Genomic DNA, 18,968 nt, shown 5'->3' with positions numbered 1-18,968 from the left:
TTACCTACTCCAAGCAGAAACCGACGCAGGTTCAGAACCATCGGCGTGAATGCTAGATGTGTGAATTCATTCCAAACTGTAAGTTACGCTTCATGAAGGCACACAAAGAGCATCTAAAGGGAGGTTTTGTTCCTGGGGAGTTTGTTTCTTGTGTTTCCAAGTCTATTCCATTCACACATTCTCCCTCTGATGGAGATTAAATCTGAATGTAGGTAACCTCCTCGCGAGCGCAACTGCAGATACTCTTTCATGTTGATGACAAACTGCTAAAGGAGGAATGTGAAATAATCCAAGGAACCGATAAAGCTTACAGAATACAGACAGAACACAGCTACGGGCCCCGAAGAGTCAGTTTTGTGGAACTAGGGTAAGAAAAATACTTGCAGATCCACCAATTGCTGAGACACACTACCCAAAAGTAACCTATCCTCATTATAACATAATAGGAAAAAGTAGCTCCCCCCAACCTCTGGAGCATGCGTATTGTATATAATATTGTAAAGAGTTAGAGCCAAGGTACAACAGCTACATTCCTTGTTTGTTTAACTGTATACAGAGCTCCTAAAACCAGGAAAAACTGTGATAGCTTTGTGGATTTACCACCTAGCACCCATCTCTGCACAGACTTGAAACTAACAAGTATCTTGACTGCCTGTGTTGACTGGCTTTTGCACGCTGGGTGAAAAACCCTTGGTTTTGGAACAACCGTGTCAAGAAAAATCAACAGGAAGCTCTCCTGACAAGAATAAGCATGGTTCATTACCACAAAAGCGTATTTTCAATAAGGTTAGTACTCCAGTAATGTATAAATACAATCTAATAATTTAACACTCAGGAGCACCGTAAGGGACTTTGATTGTTACAGTTTGCCAACGGACCAGAAAAGCGATTGACCATCGTTACAAGGTTGGTTCGTACCAGGGGTTTAGCACACAGGAAAAGCATTGCATACTACAGAACTCAATTTCATTTTGCAGCTCTGCTAACCAACTGTGTAAAACCTGGAATCTGTCCCCATGGCTTGTGAAGGACTTTTCCCGTAACATTAAAAAGAAAAAAACCCTCGCAACAACAGTGAAATTTTGCAACTGTAGCATTAATAGGACCCCACTGAAGTCTAATTTCAAAAATTCACAGCCTCTAAGGCTTTTGATACCCGATTTTTGTTTCTCTATCATTCTTTTTAATAACAGCATCTAATTAAAACATCTGTAAAATGCTGACAGTTTTAATTTTATGTAAAAATTGAAAAACAAAACCCAGGATCTGCTCTAATGCGAGGAACGATACCAACAGTAGTTAATATTAAAGGATGGTGCTATTTTAATTTAAAAGTCACTTCTAAATGTGCATAATCTCTACCTTTAGAGTAGAGACATCCTCAAGTGAAATCATTACAAAGGTGACTAAGGTTCTATTAGTCTTTGAGGTTTATTTACTTGAGTATTTCCAGTGTGTTTTTTCAGTTTAGCTTATTCAGCAAAAGAACACGACACCTTCCAGACAGGGCTTTTCATCAGCTCTTTCTTGACAACTGAAAATAAACAGAACTACAGAACTCTCTGCCATGCTCCCTATGTTATTCAGGAAAGCAGCTGTGCTGGTTGTGGCCTTTCTGCCTCACCTGCAGGGTATCCGTGGTCCCTCACCACATCCTCGCGTAACTACTATGGGAAAGGTGCTTTGTGACAACCGTTCCGGGGCCCACACTGATCCTTTCGAGCTCACGGCTAGGTTTCTGATGCAATGCATGCATTGATCCTGTGACTGTAATTTTTGAAGCAAGAGTGAAGAAAATTATGTGAAACATGTTTTTTCAAACTAACTATTCCCTTTCTTATAGCAGATGCTCTAGGATGTGTTCCACTGCCTCCGGGAAATTCTCACAGGTTAAGTAAGGAGCCGGACTGATTTTTTCTTCATCTGCTGGTCGGTATTTACCTGTAACAGATTAACAAAATGATGCAGTTACTAAGCTGCTTTGAGTATCCTTTTCTTCCCTGAAAACTACAGCCACCTCAGATCAGTAACAACTACCACGGTAGGAGGAATTGCCCATCGGAGGTTCTCCTGCAACAAACATCCCACAACATTCCCTAAACACTGAGCCTTACACTGAAGATTTTTCCAGGGCCGGCTCCTGCTCAGAATTGGTGTTATTTATGCACTGGTTTCACTCTGCTGTACTGGCACTGTTCTTTCACTGACTAACCAGATATTCATGCGGTAGATTCTTGAAATAATAAAGTTATCATCTTCCTTTCTGGCTTTTATGAGGAAGAGTAGGATTGATTGCTTTCCTTTCCAACATCATGGACTGTGTGGCACGAGCAGCTGCCACCTCAGAAAGCCCTTAACCCAGTCCATGGTACCATCAGTAACACTGATAAAAATGGAACCTTCAGGACTGACAGGTATTATCTGAAGTAAAATTACTTTTATAATTAAAAAACCAGCATAATTACTAGAGAATGTCACCAGAGTTCCTGAACAATCAGAGGTTCCATGGCTATGACCGATTTTGGCAATCAAAGATGTCACAGTAACAGTTCTCTCTGATTAGCGTTCAGGATTTTGGAGTCATTAAAGCAAAAATTTCACAGCTACAAGATCAGCCACCCCCATCTATTACTTCACATGATCCTGCTAGCAGCATGGGGTCTGTGCTCTAGCCCTGTTGTTCAAACATTACATATAATGCCCTATCCTGACTTAATCACAATCTACTGCCACCCCAAAATGAAGGGGGTGATGGACTGGGGGTCTCCCAGCAGTCGCTGGGTGCTGCGAATGGCAGGCCTCTACAGAGCAGCAGGGCTGGACCCAAGGCTCAGAGCATTCCTTCGCTTTGGGGCACGGAGTCTGCCCGTACCCTGGGGTGAGACCATGGAATGCACCGCTGTCTCCTGATACGACCGATCCATCTAGTACTTACCGGTCCTCACCAAAATCCCACGCATGCCAGCGTTCTGGGCACCACCAACATCATCCCTGCAGTCCTGGGACAGAACAGATCAGCTGGTTAGTAGTCACAGACACCACTGGTTAACAAGTTTTTCATAACATTCTCTGCTTTGCACACCCCTAAGCAGCCACTTAAAAGCAGCTACACGGAGATAAATCTTTTAGCTACCAATTAGACAAACTGTCACAGGAATGATTTATGTGCTTTTTGCCTGATAAATAGTGACTCAAGTAAGAGAACTAACCCCTACATTAAATCCTGCAAGTTTTGATGGTTCAGTTTCACCCCGTTTAATATCCCAGCACTTTTAGAAAGATAGTTCACAGCACCTGGGAGGCACTGCGCACAGGTGAGCGCTTCATTAAGGTAATAAGGTATTTGATCCCCACATACATCACCAATCATGATGGCCTCCTCTGGGGCACAGTCAGTTCCCCGCAAAGCTTCTAGAAAGAAGGTTTTCTCTGGTTTCCCCACCACTGTTGCTTTGGTGTCTGTCGCATATTCCAGCCCAGCTACAAAAGGTCCAGGTCCCAGAGCCAAGCCATCTTTTTTCTTGAAGTATCTGGCTTTATGTATAGCTATAAGAGGAGCCCCGTCCAAAATCAGCCTAAGGAATGAATGAAAAAGAGTACAAAAACTGTACTGAAGAAAGTACAGGAATAATATTAAACAAACAATATCTGCAGCTGAAGACCTCAACTGGCTTTCATTTCAGTTGATGACAAAACTCACACTGACTTTCCTGAAGCTTTGTTTTCCCCAGAAGCAGTTAATAAAACAAATCCCCCAAATAAAGAATACGATAACTATTTTTGAATCCTGTCTAAATCTCTCATGCAATTAGGTCCATTACTCTAAGCAGCCTCACCTTTCACTAAGGCAAACATCCCAACGTTAGACCCCGTATGATTTCCCCACACAAATATTATTTTAAAATACATTAACCACAGGTAGTGGCTGGAGGTAGCAGTTTGACGGCTGCAGCCTTAATCTCCCTGCCTGGACAGAGAACACAGCAGTGCTTTCGGGCTGGTGCTGCCAGGCAATCTGCAGCCCGGCAGCTCTTGGGGCTGGTGGTATCGCCGGGAACAACCAAACAGCTGCATATTTACAGCAGAGGTGGGTGTTCAGGGAAGTGCCAGGTACAGCATAAATCATTTTACCTTAACTTTGTATTTTCATGTCACAGGAATTACAATAAGTTGCATTAAAAAAGCACAAAGATAGCGCGTTCACATCCCACAGAATTCCCCAGTTAACAGTACTGAGTCTTTTAGAAAGAAAGCTGGATGCGAGCTCCTTGCTCAAACCAAAAATTCCGGCTGGAAGGTAGTTCAAAGCAACAAGTCACCAGATTCCCAACAGTTCCGAGTACAACAGAAGGGTCACAATGCACAGTATGGCGGCATTACAGGAGGGTCTTGGCTGGGCACAGCACCTGGAAGCTCAGGAAGCGAGTGCAGCACTGGGGAGCTGCTCCCTGCCAACAGCTGAGATCCTGCCACCTTCCACATGCCCACTTCTGCTCGGGGACACCAGTGTGCACCCTCCTCGGGGCTCCACAGACAGCATCTCTGCCTGCCACCTCACCTACCTGTGCAAAACCTGCACAGAACATGGGACTGGCTGGGGTGGGTGGACAAAGGTAAGGGAAGATGTAACTAAGAAACTGCTGCTGCTCCACCAACCTCAGTCGGTGCCTCCTTAGCCTCACTACAGTGTCGAGTCATGTTTGCTTGAGGGCTCTTGTCTAACACCTGCTTTGTAAAACCCTCGTGGCAGGGAGCCCCTCTTGTTAGCACATGCCGCACCTGAACAGTGGACCCACGACAGCAAAGTAGTAACTGGAGTTTAAGAGGGCTTGCTTTCACAGAACCTGGACCTAATCTTTGATTCTTCCATTTCCATTTCCATTACCTGTCCAGTACGTTTTCCTTCCAGCAGACACAGCAGCTACCTGTGCACCAGCAAAGGGAAACCTGTGTAGCTGCTGCGCTGGAGGAATCCTCCTGGTACTAACTACCAAGCACAGCAAGGTCACTGCAGTCCTCCCCAGCCTCAAGTTTCAGCACAAGAAAAGCCTCCCAGACAGTATCTGTAAAAACTGAGGTTACAGCTGCCAAACGCTTCCCATTTGACTTTACAGCACCTTCTTCAGGTACTGCCGGCAACTCCACTCTTTATCGCAACAGGCAGGAATGTCACTAGCAATGCTGGGGGACAGAGGAGAAACATTGGCCATTATCTTCAGGACAGAAAGGAGGATTTCTTTCCCCCTTAACCACACCTGACTGACAAAAAAAAAGAAAAGCCTTTAAGAAAAACAAAATCCTGCACTGCCCCTTCACTGCCTTTCTGGAGCTCTGCTCAAAGAGGCTGGCTTAGGTGAGCTACACACACCTTGGAGGATGTCTGCTCCTTCCCACACGCCTGCAGAGCAGCCCAGGCACTAAGCAGTACATAAATAATAGTATTTCATTTCACTTAATTATTCCAAAACATGTGTATTGAATCAATGTGTTCCAAAGCAAGCTCAAACTGGCACGTGTATCTGTGAGCAGGCAGATATGCTCACGATAGGAGGATGCCTCTACGATACAGAAAAAAATAATGTGACAGCAGCACCACGATGACTCACACTCAGCAATTTGCAGGAAAGATCTCACCTGAGAGAGTGCTTTAAACGTGGCACCAAAATCCCATGTGCAAAAAAGAGAAATTCAGCCTCTGTCATTTCAAATGGTGCCTAAAGAATGGCCTTACTCTGTGCATCTCATTTTGGGACTCCTATTGGGTTAGATTTACCTAACCTAATGCTGGACATCAACCAAGTAGCTGCCTACCAGGTAATTAAGTCAGCCTGGGCTCTTCACAGTCAGGGGAGAGGAAAAAACACTTCTAGGGCACAGTTCAACTGTCCTATTTTAAGCACTACTAGGGGAAAAATGGATGATGCCTTACAAGCACCTCTTCTCTCCTTCAGGAACCCAAGTTACCAGGTCAGATATGGGTACTGGCACTGCAGAAACGTGCATTTAATCAGATTCACCTTAAAGTTTTGCTACAAGCAATGCAAATCCCAAGTGACTTAATTATCTGAGCAGTAAAGGACAAGGAATACAGACATGGCACAAGGCTCAAGAAGAAAGTGTGGTCAGTAGTTAGTATTTCCATTAGACCAAACAAAACTGATACCAGCAAAACCATCTCCCCTCAATAGAGGACCGGGGGGAAAAAAACAGAACAACTCAGTGAGATGTTAACGATCAGACAGAGCCCATCAGGGCTTCTGCCCAGCCTGAAACACAGGAACAGGAAAACACCGGGCAAACCCAGGACAGACTCACAGAGGATGAAATCTTCCCCCAGGCAGACAAGTCAGCCAAGCAGCTGCACAAGCCAAGGTGAGCTGAAGAACTTGGCCTTGCTCAACACCCAGCAGCCACACCACCCAGACGGCTCTGGATATAGCATGCTCACGCAGCATGCACTCCATGCTACCCCATGAATGTCTCTCTTGTGCAGCAAAGCCATGTTGTGCCCACTGCAGGGGACTGGATTTGTCCTTCAGCACCTTCCTTCCAACACCCGAGCCAGTGTTTAACGCAAAAAGCCCAAACCCAGCCTGGGACAACCTTGCCTACCTCCACAGGGCCAGTTCTGCAGGCTCTCCTGCATATGCTGGCCTGCGGAAGCCTGGAGCCCTCATGGACCCTGAAGGTGATGAAGGTTTCTTGTTTTGAGTGTCCCAGCCTGCAGCCTGAAGCAGCTAATGACTATTATTCAACAGCTAATACAGTCACGACAGAAGTATCAATCTAAAAAATGATGTAAGCACTGGAATATATTATGGGTTAAGTCCACGCTGTTGTGAAATTGAGTCCACTCATGAGTGCGCTGTAAAACTCTAAAATCAATGCTACTGGCAACATGCACTAATGAGGCAGACAGTCAGTCACTTTGGGTCAATACATGTTCTTATGACATTGAACTGGCAAGCAGATAAGGCCAGCACTGGCTTCCTACTCCAGTGTGCCTCCGTATGATACTGGTGAGCAGTAATTGATACTCCCTTGTGGATAACTGGCTAGCTGAAAAAGGTCTCATAGACATAGTCCAGCTGGCTGGACAAAAATGCACATCGCTCTCAGCTTATCTGAAGTAAAGCAAAAATACACTGTCTTTGGCTGTTCTTGTTACACAATAACAGGAAGATTTCGGTGGGAAAAGAATGTTGCAGGTGGGAACAGATAACTACAGAAGAGAAACTAGGGGCGGGCTTGGTATTTAGGCAACTAACCAATAATGAGCTTAACTTTTGTAATATGTATGAGCTAATTATAACAAGGCATAAAAGGTGACTGTAAGGGACAATAAACGAAGTCTGCTGATCACTCATATTGAGCGACTGTGTCTTCCCTCCGTCTCAACACTCCCTCGTTGGATTTAGTAGTTAGAAAGACGGATTAAGGTGCTTGAGATAAGATTTTTTTCAAATTCCATGGTGACAACTTGTGTGATAGTCATCATCCCGAGAGCAAAGAGTGAAAAGGACTCACCACACTTACTGCACTTACCGTATTGCAGCACAGCAGGGAGTCACCCAGGGTGTTACAGGATGTCCTCTTTAGCTCTGAGACACTAAAGTTGGTTACCAGCTGCTCGCAGGGGTTAGCACCCCACAGCTGGGACAGGCTGTGCAGGTGGGTGCTCCTCCTCCATTACAAGGCGAGGCTAATCACCTGGCTTAAACCACTGCGAAGTACAGCAAGTTCAGAATGCTCCCAGCAAAATGAAACAGAGGCACAGCGGGCTCTGCTGGGGTGCTGGGTAAGGGGCATGCTCAGACAACCCTTCTCTGTGCATTTCACAACAGACAAGAGGCACATCACCAGAGCTAAATTCACCGACAAGTTCATGTTCAATTCTTTGAAGTGAAAAGTTTTTTTCAAGTTAAAAATCAAGAGTGCTGTGCTGAGCTAGAGAGAAGGACACGTAACTATGCATCTCCGCATATATTATTGTATCTTGGCTCCTGTACAGTGACAGATAAATTTTATCTGATTTACCCCTTAATCAACACACAAAACAAAGAGCTTTAGAAATAAGACCAGATCAGATCCATAGTTCATCTAGCCCAGGATATTGTGCTGGCCACACCTGAACACAAAATGCTTCAGAAGAAATTGCTAGAAGTCCTGCATTAAGTAGATAAGGAATAATCCGCCCTGAGTACCGGATTTCCTTCCCTATAATATTTCAGCATCGAAGACTGAGGTTTGAACCAGCTCCCAAATACTTCCCAACATCCTTGGGTTTGTGTATTTCTCCTTGAAGCATTGCTAACTTCTTCACCTCAATGACAACTGTGACTGTACTTGTATAACTTATTTACAGACTGAAAGCTATAAAAAACAGGGCTGGACTACCTGAGGTTCATGGTTAAGGTCCCAAATCCACCACAGTTAGTGTCTCTCTGTCAGACACTGAGGAAGACATCATAATCATGCTACGTAACGGTTATATTGTTACAACGTTCTTCTTCCCATACAAGAAGGATTTCCTTGCAAGTGTAGAGCTACAAAGTTCAGCACAAGACAGCCACCATTCAAAAAGCCACGAGGAGAGGCTGACTTACCGAAACGCTCTGTTCATCATCTCGTAGTGAAAGTGCTCAGGAGCCAGTCCTACCACGACTGCATTGGGGTCATCCGTGATTATCTCTGGAAAAATCAAACCATGACTCTGAGCAAACAGAATTTTATTCATATTTAGCAGTACGCAGTCAACAAGTGCAATTTTTCACCTTACAGCAAAAATGAGCATTTTCTGACACAGCCACATCACATAGACTAGTTTTAAGTCTTTTAGAAATGAGGAAAGCATCTGCGGAAAAGTTGTCAATCTATCCAGACCCTGCCATCCTTCATGCTGAACACAATTCTGCAGCTGGATAGTCCTAACAGCAACTGTTGAACAGTGATTCTCTCACTGCCTCCATGGAAATACAGTAGACCGCACAAATAACTTTTCTAACAGAATGATTTTTTTAATCTGAGAAACTATCTCAGAATCTCTGTTACCTGACAATCTCTTTCTACATATATTTATCTGCTTTGTAAGACAGTAAAGCTGGAAGCCTGGTGCATTCCATCAATTTTTTCTATTCCCTCTAGTCACCGAAAACTCCATGTAGGGTATAAAGCCTGACTGTTGTTTTACATAGCAGTCTGGTTATGATGGCAAAGATGGTATTGCAGCGTGACCGAGAAGCTGTGACACCCCATAAGAATAGCTTGTACCTCCTTTGTCCCACACTGCTCCAGAGGACCATGTCTGTTTTTACATGGCAGTGCCACCTCTGAACTGAACCAGCAGTGGAAGCAGTAGCATCTACAGGAGAAACAGGAGTAGCAGAGAATTTAATTTATGATGGGTGAAGTTATCAGCTGTATCCTGTGCTTGCTGAGGTTTTTGTTCTGCCTTTGCACAGCATATCCTCTACACCTTTACTAGGACAACTAGTGCTCCTGGGTCTCCAGAGTGTCACTGCAGCCTGCTGGCTGATGTCCCCTGCTGCCTGTCCTTCAGTTAGCTCAGGCAGCAAAATGTACACTCAGAGGTGCCACGTGGATTTGTGACACCACCCAAAAGCATCTGGGTCCTTTAACCAAGAACAGATTACATTCATCCATCTGTGACCAAGTTCGTAGAGATTAGCCAAGAATAGTTCAATAGCAGCCATTAACAGAAATTTAAAGCATTCTCCGTTGTACTTAAATGTTTCAAGAGCAGCACTGAATGTGAGCCAAACTGCTTGTAGCAAAAAGGAACAAAACAATCCATTCCAGACCCAAGCAATGCAGATAATGCCAGCAGTGTGCTCCACTGATACCTCTCTCCCTTTGCCATCTTTCACAAAATTAGCTTCAGCTACTGTAAAACTGATGGAAAGATCCCAAATACATGGAGATTAAACTGATTTAAATACCTCTAGTGAAATAGCTGATGTTTCTGACCCAAGTAAGCCTTCCCAAGAACACAAATACAGAATATTGCTGGGGGTTTATCTCTCCGGATACAATGTTCAGTAGAACAGACTATCAGGTTTCATTGCTCTCAGAGCCCACAGAGGCTTTTCTCCCAAACACTGACCTTTCTAAAGACTACTGACTAGACTACGGCACCAAAATTTAACTGGAAATGTCTAGCTCCTAGCAAGATTAGAACCCACTTAAATTACACTGCCATAAGGATTTCAGTTCATAAGGCAAGGGGCAGGGAGCAGTGGTAAGCCATCCACGATTTTGCTGCCTTGACTTTAAAGAAAAGACTGAACACACAATATATAGTTTTTGACCTCGAGTATGTTAACAAAGTGGGTATCTCCACTACTCAAAACAACAATGTGATTAGATCAAGGACTAACAGACACCTGCCAGACACGTCCAAGTTAGATGTGTCTAACTTGGATCTTCTGCTCCCCTCCTTGTTGAGGGAGGGAAATGGGAACATCTGACCGTAAAGCAAGTTTTTAACCAGGTCTTTAGAGATGACAATCTAGAGAAGACAGGGTGATGAACCTTCTGCCATCAATTATCAAAGTACATGGAGTGAGACCTAGATCTTTAATACAAGATAAGTAACAATAACTACTTGGAATTTTTTACATTTAATAATAATCTATTAAGAGAAAAATTAGCCTTCTGCATGTGCCTGCACACTGGCTTTTCATCTCTTTATAAGCAAAACCTCTGTGCAATAGCTGAGGGAAACCTCAGATTTTCAACAAATTGACAGATCCTTGCTATAAAACAAATCAGCACTGGTAGATGCACTAAATCACCAATGATCTAGATGATCTAGTGGTAACTATTACTTTTTTTCACACTGGGAGTTAATAAAAAGCATTGAGTTTTACCAGAATTCCTGACTATCTGAAGGCTGTGACTGCCATTTCCAGTACTTCTCAAGAAGCTATGACTTCAGACTGTTTAATGTTAATTTAAAAAGAAGAAAGCACCTTTACAACACCGGAGAGTTCCACATTTCAGGCTTCATCACGACGAGCAGTATATACATAGACTGTCATTCTAAAAAACCAAGCACCATGTTTCCTTAGTTGCTCTGTTACTTCCCCCATGGTGTTTTCTGACCACCTCACCTGTGAAATCAGGCAGGGCCCTATCGTCCACCAGCAGGAGAGGCCTCACGTGCTTTTGCTCCAGAAGATTTCTGGCTGCTGTCAGAGACGTGAAGATCTCATTTTCTGCAATGTCAAATCCCAGTTTCGTCAGCCTGTCCAGCAGGTCTCTCTTGCACTCCTTTGTTGTGTTCGTCACAAATCGAATGGTAACCGGAGCGCTGCGCAGCCTGATGGATGAAGAGCAAAGGCAAATTGGTCACAACATGCTTCTGTTTACACACCTGTATGCCTCTTTGGGACTGGAAAAGGACCGTTTGTCTAAAGGCTGCAGAAGAAAAGACTGCATACATCCCAGAGTACCAGTGCTACACAAGAACCATCAGGCTGGTAACTTCTCTGGACTGGAGGGTGATGTGAAACAGATGGCAAGAATTACAGCTACCAGAAAAAGACCAAGTCTCCCCTGTTTTGCTTCTACTGGGAAAAGTGTGGAAGAAAATGGCAATTCCAAACTCCATCTTCACAGTAGTAGCAAACAAATCTATTACAGAGTCACAGAATGGTTTGTGTTGGGACCTTAAAGCCCACCCAGTCCCACCCCCTGCCTGGCCGTGGGCACTGCCGGGGACAGGGCACCCACAGCTGCCCCGGGCAGCCTCTGCCGGCGCCTCCCACCCTCACGGGGAACAATTTCTTCCTTACAGCTGATCTAGATCTCCCCTCTCTCAGTGCAAAGCCTTTCCCCCTTGTCCCCTCGCTACAGGCCCTGGTACAGAGCCCCTCTCCAGCTTCCCTGTCGGCCCCTTTAGGCACTGGAAGGTGCTCTAAGATCTCCCTGGAGCCTTCTCTTCTCCAGGCTGAACCACCCCAGCTCTCACAGCAGAGGTGCTCCAGCCTCTCATCATATTTGTGGTCTCCTCTGGACTCACTCCAACAGGTCTATGTCCTTCTTACACTGGGGGCTGCAGAGCCGGACACAGCACTGCAGGGGGAGTCTCACCAGAGCAGAGCAGAGAGGGAGAATCCCCTCCCTCACCCTGCTGGCCATGCTGCCTTTGATGCAGCCCAAGATACCCAGCTGGTTTTCTGGGCTGTGAGTGCACACTGCTGGGTCATGTTGAGCTTCTTGTCAACCAACCATCTATGATCAACAACAACAGCTAGTCTGAAAAGCGTTTTAATTCAAACTAAACAATAAATAAACCAGCCCTGTATTCTGAATCAACAGCATCCTCAACCAAAATAAACAAACAAAAGAACCTTGTTGCTAAACTAATATACTGGACTCCCCATGCCAGGTGAATTTCACAGCAGCTGTGGCTCATTCAGAGATGCAGGACACTCTAGGAGCCTGTGTTACCTTTGTGGTGATTTTATGCCAGCTTTTGCAGCCATTTCTCTCTTTACTGAGGAACACCAAGATCACATAAAACCACATTATTGCCCTACACTGACAATACATGCTACCAAACAATCAAATAATTTTAAGTGACAATTTCAACAGCATTCCCTTTAATTATTCCCCCACCATCACTTTCTCTGTTTGTTGCTATAGAAACAAACACTGGCATCAGGTCTGCATGGAGAACATCAGAATAAAGTTGGTCAACGCTAGAGACTTGCTTGCACCTGCCACTTCTTTCTCTTCTTTGTCAGATACACTGCTCCTTCACAAACATGAACTGGTAAGAAAGACCCCTAGTTGCTAATAAAATAAAAATTAATTTATTTATTTTTCTTATGGACCTCAATACTGAGAAGTAACCCTAAAAATGGAATCTATCCATTTGTTCCCTAAGCAAGCTGCACACCAATCATTCCAGCTTCTCTTCAGGAAGGGCAATGACATGGATTGGCAGGAAAGAGTCAGAAAGTATTTTTTTCAAACATCCAAGCAAAAAGACCCTGCTGTCCTTCACGGTGAAATGACACCTGCTCTCCATACCTCTGACAGCAGGCTGAAGCTGGCAAACAGCACCAGACTCTCTCTGTACCTTACCCCTTCTCTAACCCTGTCCCTTCCCAAAGCCAGCATAGGGCCTGCGCGAGCACAGTGCAGTAAGAATCATGCAGAAGCAGAAGACAAAGAAGAATCATCAGCTTCACAAAACAGTTTGTCTTCCGATTCTACAGAAGCCATTTCTTCTGTCCAGCCTACTGTCTGGGGGTTTGGAGGTGAGCAGCAGACAGGACAGGTACTGAGCTCTTCTTGACCATATCACCACTTCTATATAAAACATATATGGATTTTTGAGAATGCTGGCTCTCACCTGGCACGAATTCTCCCAGCAGCATTAAACACCAGGCAGACAAGGTCCAGCAAATGAAAGGGTAATGAACGAAAGTACCCAATGCTTTAGCAGTTTTTACTTCTTTGCAATGTGACAACTTAGGAGATAATTATGTCCACAGAATTATTTGTGAAAAGAAATGCAGTTTCCTAACGCCTCTGTGAACTTTTCATCTGAGCAAGTCTAACTCTATAAAAATCCAAGCAGCTAGTACAACTCCAGTATAAACTTCTCATCCATAATTCAACTCTATTTCTCTCTCCTGATTAATTCTTACTGCCCCAGCATCCTCAGGTGTCTTCCCTCACTCACCATGATAGCACGTGTCACTTTGTGGTTTTTTTCATCCATTGCAAGATGTCTTCTCCAGGAAAATGGCATCGTAATACAATACAAAGATCCCTGGGGTTTTGTATCCTGTTTTGCCACTGACTCAGCCAGATTAAGTCATTTTACTATGCCTCGGTTTCTTTAGGCACCCTTTCACCCAAACAGGAGGAGGTACTTAACTGTCCTGTTTACTAACACATTGAAATGCCTACAAAAGATGGGCTGTATTATCAATTGTTTCTCAAACTATAAAATGACTGAGGTTGTTTACCTAGCAGAAGGAAACTTTGAAAATAGTAAAGCAAAGCCTTGGCTGAAAGACCAAATGAAATGAGAACTCTGCAAAAGATGCCCCCTGCTCACCAGGCCAAGTTATTCTGTTATTCCACTCTGGCTCACCACAGACCTAACAGCTCCAAAAATCAGGTTCCTGTAGTTAAACAAAGCGCTGACGAACTGCTTAGCTGAAGTGACTTTGGTGTACATAGGGTAATTCAGGTTGACTTAACTACTTTCCACTTTGTCTAAGGCTGTAGTCCCATAAAAATTAGCAGAAACACTCCGAGTATTGCCTTTTTCTACCTAGAAAGACTTAAAAAAGACTTAGAGAGCAAGGCAGGAAAGCTGTGGAGGCTCAGGTGACACATGGCAACTTTTCAGCGCCTAGGCCCTTTGCCGATTTATCTCGGTATTAATACAGGTGTAAATAAAAGCAGAATTTGGCCACTTATTTGCTTATCCATGACAGTACAAAGAGGCAGAAGCTTCAGGCCCATTCACTTCAAGAAGCATCTTTATGCAAACAGCGCTGTCATAACTGATCAGAGGAAATTGAAAAAGGTAGCTTGCCTTTTAAGAGCTTCCTGCGCGCCTGGCACAGCTGAGTCTTCAATGTGAAGTGTGCCGCTGAGATCCACCAAGACAGCTTTCAGCACACGCCGAGCTGCCATCCTTCCTTCCCCAGGGAAAAGACAAATAAATGAAACAACAAAAAACTGGTTAGTAGACAATGGATAATAAAAATAAGGAACTCAGTTAAGCGCCTCATTTGTGCCAAGCCCAGTATTACTCAGAACATTACTCGCAGTATGAAATGGGCCCCTTTAGACAGAGAAATAAAAGGCAGTGTTTAAAAAAAAATACATAATTGATGGGGTGGTATTTTCCCAAAGACTCTATATATGGAAATCAGGTGCTATTTGTTTTCTAAGTGCCTTTATTTGTGCAAGTCAAAAAATTCTCTAAACAACCAAGACTGTTGGGAAGAGGATCATTAGGTCTGGTATTGCTGGTTCAAGGCCTCAGCAAGCACATTTCAGCAAGTCCCATCGACACCAATGGCACTGTTCAAGTAAAAATGTAATACTACTAAGTGATGATACAGTGTTCTGACTATAAAGCTCAAAATCCTCTGCAGAAGTGGATATTGTTAATTTTGGTTTTGTAAGCAACATCTAGGGTGATCCACCCAGAACACAATTCAGGTGACCTAACTCAGGTTATTCGGGGGTTGACTACCCATGTGACAGCGTGGATTTTACAGACTGTTAGCTCAGAAGCTTTAAGGTTAGTCAGCACCCCAAAGGGTTACTTCTTCCTCTTGCAAAGCAGACAGTCAAGTAGACATTCTCCAGCAAGCTTCTGTGCCACACAAATAAGTACACAAGACTCAGCCCAAAACAGAAGGCAGCACTCAAAAGGCAAAGGCCCTGGAGAAAAAAACAGCAAGGTCAGGTACAAATCCTCTGGCTGAAAACGTGTCTTCAGAAACTAGTACTTCCCCTTATGTGTGCTGCAAGTGCTGCATTTTGCTCCACAAGCAAGTTTAAGCAGAGCTATTTCTTAGCAAATGTCCAACACATAAATTTTTCTCCTGTTTGTTAGACAATAATGACCATCTGATCTGCCATCAGTAGCAAGTTATCATGACTTTATACTGAGCTAGTCTGATTACAGACAAAACATGTCACATGTACGTACTTTTAAAAAACACACAGAGTAGTCAACACCATGATTAGAACCTGCCTTAATAGATTTAATTTTCTATCAGGACAGTTTTATCTTTGCAGACAAAGATAAAATTTTTTATCAATGATCAAGATCATGTGAACTTGATGCCTCAGGTACAAGACAAGCACAGAAAACTTTGTGATTCCACTTTCACTTTTCCTACTGGTTCCCTGCAGTAAGAAAAAAATGCTTATTTTATATGACTGCTGCTACACAGGCCAAGGTTGAACATCTTATGATACAAAACTGATAACAGAACTCCTAAAGGAGCTTCAACAATTGCACAGGAAAAGAGGGCACCAGGTTTCTAAGACATCTTCTCTGAGTAAAATACTTAGTGCAGACACAGTGCCTGAACAGAATGGACTTTACATGACTCCACATTACCTCCACAACAAAAAAACCCTCTCCTCCCTCAAGCACTTCTGCTGTGGCTCAGGGAATGCTGAGTGCTGAGAGAAATTCAAAAGACTCAAGAAAGTGCTTTCATATAAATTCTGTAGCCTAGCACACATGACTGCAGAGTAACTGCACCACACTGGCAGAGAGAGCACAGCTAAGGACATAGATAGAATATCCTAGTTTAACAGAAATTGGGTATTTTTTTAAATTCCTGTTTTACCCTAGATCTCAGTTGGTTCTCCTACTCACAGTGTATTTATTCTGTCAGTATGGAAGTTATTTGCCGAGCCAGTTTTACGCATAGCCTAGTTTTAAAGTATAAAGCTCAAAGCCTAGCAAAAAACCACAGCCCAACTCACCAGGGGAACCTCACCTTTGTGCTGACATTACAGCTACAGCAACGGGACGAAGCCATACAGTAATTCTGGCTGGTCAGGACATGAGGGACCATCCAGTTCACATCCCACCTGGTCCCTGGCAGTCTAATGGGCCTACCTGCCCTACAGGGACTCAATAAGATACTCGCAACCTTGTTGATGGGGAAACAGGCCTTCTTCCCTCGCGGAAGGCCTGTAATGGCACAGATGTGCTCTCTATGGCAGAGGTGCCCGGCATTGCCAGCCCCCCCTGCTCCTCTTCTCCCCCAGACCCCAGCACTGGGCCACGCCACAGGGCCGGCGTGGTGCCACCAGCGAAGGCCAGGCCATGCCCTCGGCTGGCAGCACAAGCTGGGCAGGGAAGCAGGAGCCCCTGAAGCCACTGGCCAGCCCCAGGACAAGGCAGCAGCGCGGCCCAGGCCCGGCTCAGGCTGTGCTGAGGGGAGTGGGGCTGCAGGCCCCCCGGCCACCCACCCAGACCCACAGAGAGCCCACACAGCCTCCCCCGGTGGGCCTGTCACTGCGCCCTGACGAGGGGTCTCGCTGGGGAGCCCCGAGACCGCTCCCCTGCCCCACAGCGCCTTCGAGGACACATACCTTCCCCTCACCATGCTGGAATGGACATAAGGCTACAACCACCTCCCCCCCCCAGCCAACGAATGGTACCGTCTCCTTCCGCCAGTTTACAATGGGTAGGTGGACTGGTCCATTCTCTGCTGAGGGAGTCTCCGAGCTCAACGGGCCTCCCTTCCCCGTGACGCGGATGGTTCCGCCCGCCCGTGGGCGCCCGAAGAAGGCGGGCGGGCCCACTCGGACCAGAGGGGAGACTCCCCTCCCCGCCACTAACCTGCCTCCGGCCGCCCCGCCACCGCCCCTGCGGCCTGCCCGCCGCCGCCCCGGCCCGCCCCGCGGGGTCCTCGCAGAGCCGGGGCTGTCCGGCCGAGCGCCGGGGCCCGCCTTGCCGCCAGCACAGGTGCCACAGCCGCGGCCAAGCGCGGCCCCGCAGCTGTTCTCAGCCCTCAGGGGCTGGTATCCCCCGCCGGTGCCCGGCAGTCGCCGACAGGCAGCGCGCCGGCAGCCCGGGACAGCGCTGAGGGCAAAGGGCCCTCAGCCGGGAGGGCGGGAAACGCCGAGGGCCGCGCGCCCGCTCTCCCTTCCGCAGCTGCGCTCTGAGGGGACGTGGGGCGGGGGGCACAGCCGCTGCGTGCCCCGATGGGCCTGATCCTTTGCGGGACGCGTGGGAGCTCAGCTTCCTACAGCAGCTCTGTTGGAAACCTGCGAGGAGTGTGGGAGCCGCAGGGCCTAGGCTGTGGGGACCACTTTGCCTGTGACGGCAGGGGGGAGTGCCATGCTCATCTGCAGGAGCTTTTTAAGCTATCGCAGTTAGGTTTTCATAATTCTTTGCTGTGCCCTCATTTCTTAAGCGATACACACAGTTTTATATTGTGACAGTACGTAAAAAAATCCAAGGTCTGTAGGTTAATACGATGCCTAATTCATAATATTGCAACCGAAGATGAGATGTCAAAGATAATTAAAAGGAGTTTGAAATTCATTGGTGTACAAACCCACTACCTTCTACTTTGCCCTTTGCCCGTCCCCATGCCCTTCAAAACAAAACCTTTAACAGTGTGGTACACAGAACTGATCCCTTACTCCTCTGTGCATTTGCACTCAAGGCCCTCTGAAGTGCTGCATTTCCACCACACAGCCAGCCCCAACTGGTACCAGCACGCTGCTGTGAAAGCATCTTCTTTTTACAGATCCTTGCTAGAAATGAGCCAATAATTCTATACTGGAAAAATCTTCATCCTTACCCTGATGTGTAAAATGCACTGGTCATTGTCATTTCTGTGCCAGGTAGGAGTGATAATGATCTTTGTGGTTTGAAGCGACAACTAGAGTGCAGCCTACTTTTCGTGCAGAGCTCTTCGCCAGGTGGAAACTTTTTTCAGTGTTCCCTGTTGTTGAAGAACCTGAGGCCCTGCCACGTTTGAGGTACTATGCCTTGTGTGAACTTACTCACAGTAGACTTCTTTCAGAACTGCTCAAAGCCATGCAAGGAGACGGTGGCAACACAGTCGTTCCCTTGGTGTATCTCTCTATGCTCTTTTGTCTGCCAGTTACCCTTTTGCCCTCTTCCCTGGCTCATTACCTGGGAGACCTGATCTTCAGCTGCTGCCCCACTTTGAATGACTATTTTGCATTTGCCAGGTAAAACGCGTCCCAGTTTTGCCTCAATTGCAGGATTCCTGCTGCACAGAACCACTGCTCCTTTTTACTGCACATGCCTAATTGGTTTTGAAGTGATCTGCCCACGTGCAGTAAGCCATGTGTTGAAAGTTCAGCCTTTCTGAAAGGACAGGAAAGTGGGGGAAATCACTTTTTAAATTGATTTAAAAATGCACCCATTTTTAAAGCTGTTGCTTGTAATCTTTAGTACT

The 18,968-nt window shown here is 45.7% G+C and overlaps 1 protein-coding gene across 8 annotated transcripts; it reads right to left on the bottom strand.

Annotated features, from left to right (window-relative positions):
- Positions 1–1,412: 1,412 nt before the first annotated feature.
- HDHD2 (haloacid dehalogenase like hydrolase domain containing 2) lies at positions 1,413–17,514 on the bottom strand. Of its 8 annotated transcripts, none has more exons than XM_055698917.1 (7): positions 17,372–17,514; positions 14,585–14,686; positions 11,133–11,341; positions 8,607–8,691; positions 3,359–3,575; positions 2,936–2,999; positions 1,413–1,941 (listed from the first exon to the last, which is right to left on the bottom strand). In XM_055698917.1, the coding sequence occupies exons 2-7, from the start codon at positions 14,683–14,685 to the stop codon at positions 1,838–1,840; spliced, it is 780 nt and encodes a 259-aa protein (XP_055554892.1). In that variant the 5' UTR covers position 14,686; positions 17,372–17,514; the 3' UTR covers positions 1,413–1,837. The 8 variants fall into 8 exon arrangements, with proteins under 8 accessions (XP_055554892.1, XP_055554891.1, XP_027659399.1 ...); XM_055698916.1 differs by having other exon boundaries at positions 14,585–14,690; positions 17,372–17,505; XM_027803598.2 differs by lacking the exon at positions 17,372–17,514 and adding an exon at positions 17,212–17,329 and having other exon boundaries at positions 14,585–14,690.
- Between the last annotated feature and the right edge of the window lie 1,454 nt (positions 17,515–18,968).

This window comes from Falco cherrug, chromosome Z (assembly GCF_023634085.1).
Source record: "Falco cherrug isolate bFalChe1 chromosome Z, bFalChe1.pri, whole genome shotgun sequence".
Classification (NCBI taxonomy): Eukaryota; Metazoa; Chordata; class Aves; order Falconiformes; family Falconidae; genus Falco; species Falco cherrug.
Note: the sequence above shows the minus strand (reverse complement) of the source record. Positions and strands in the feature narration are given on the sequence as shown.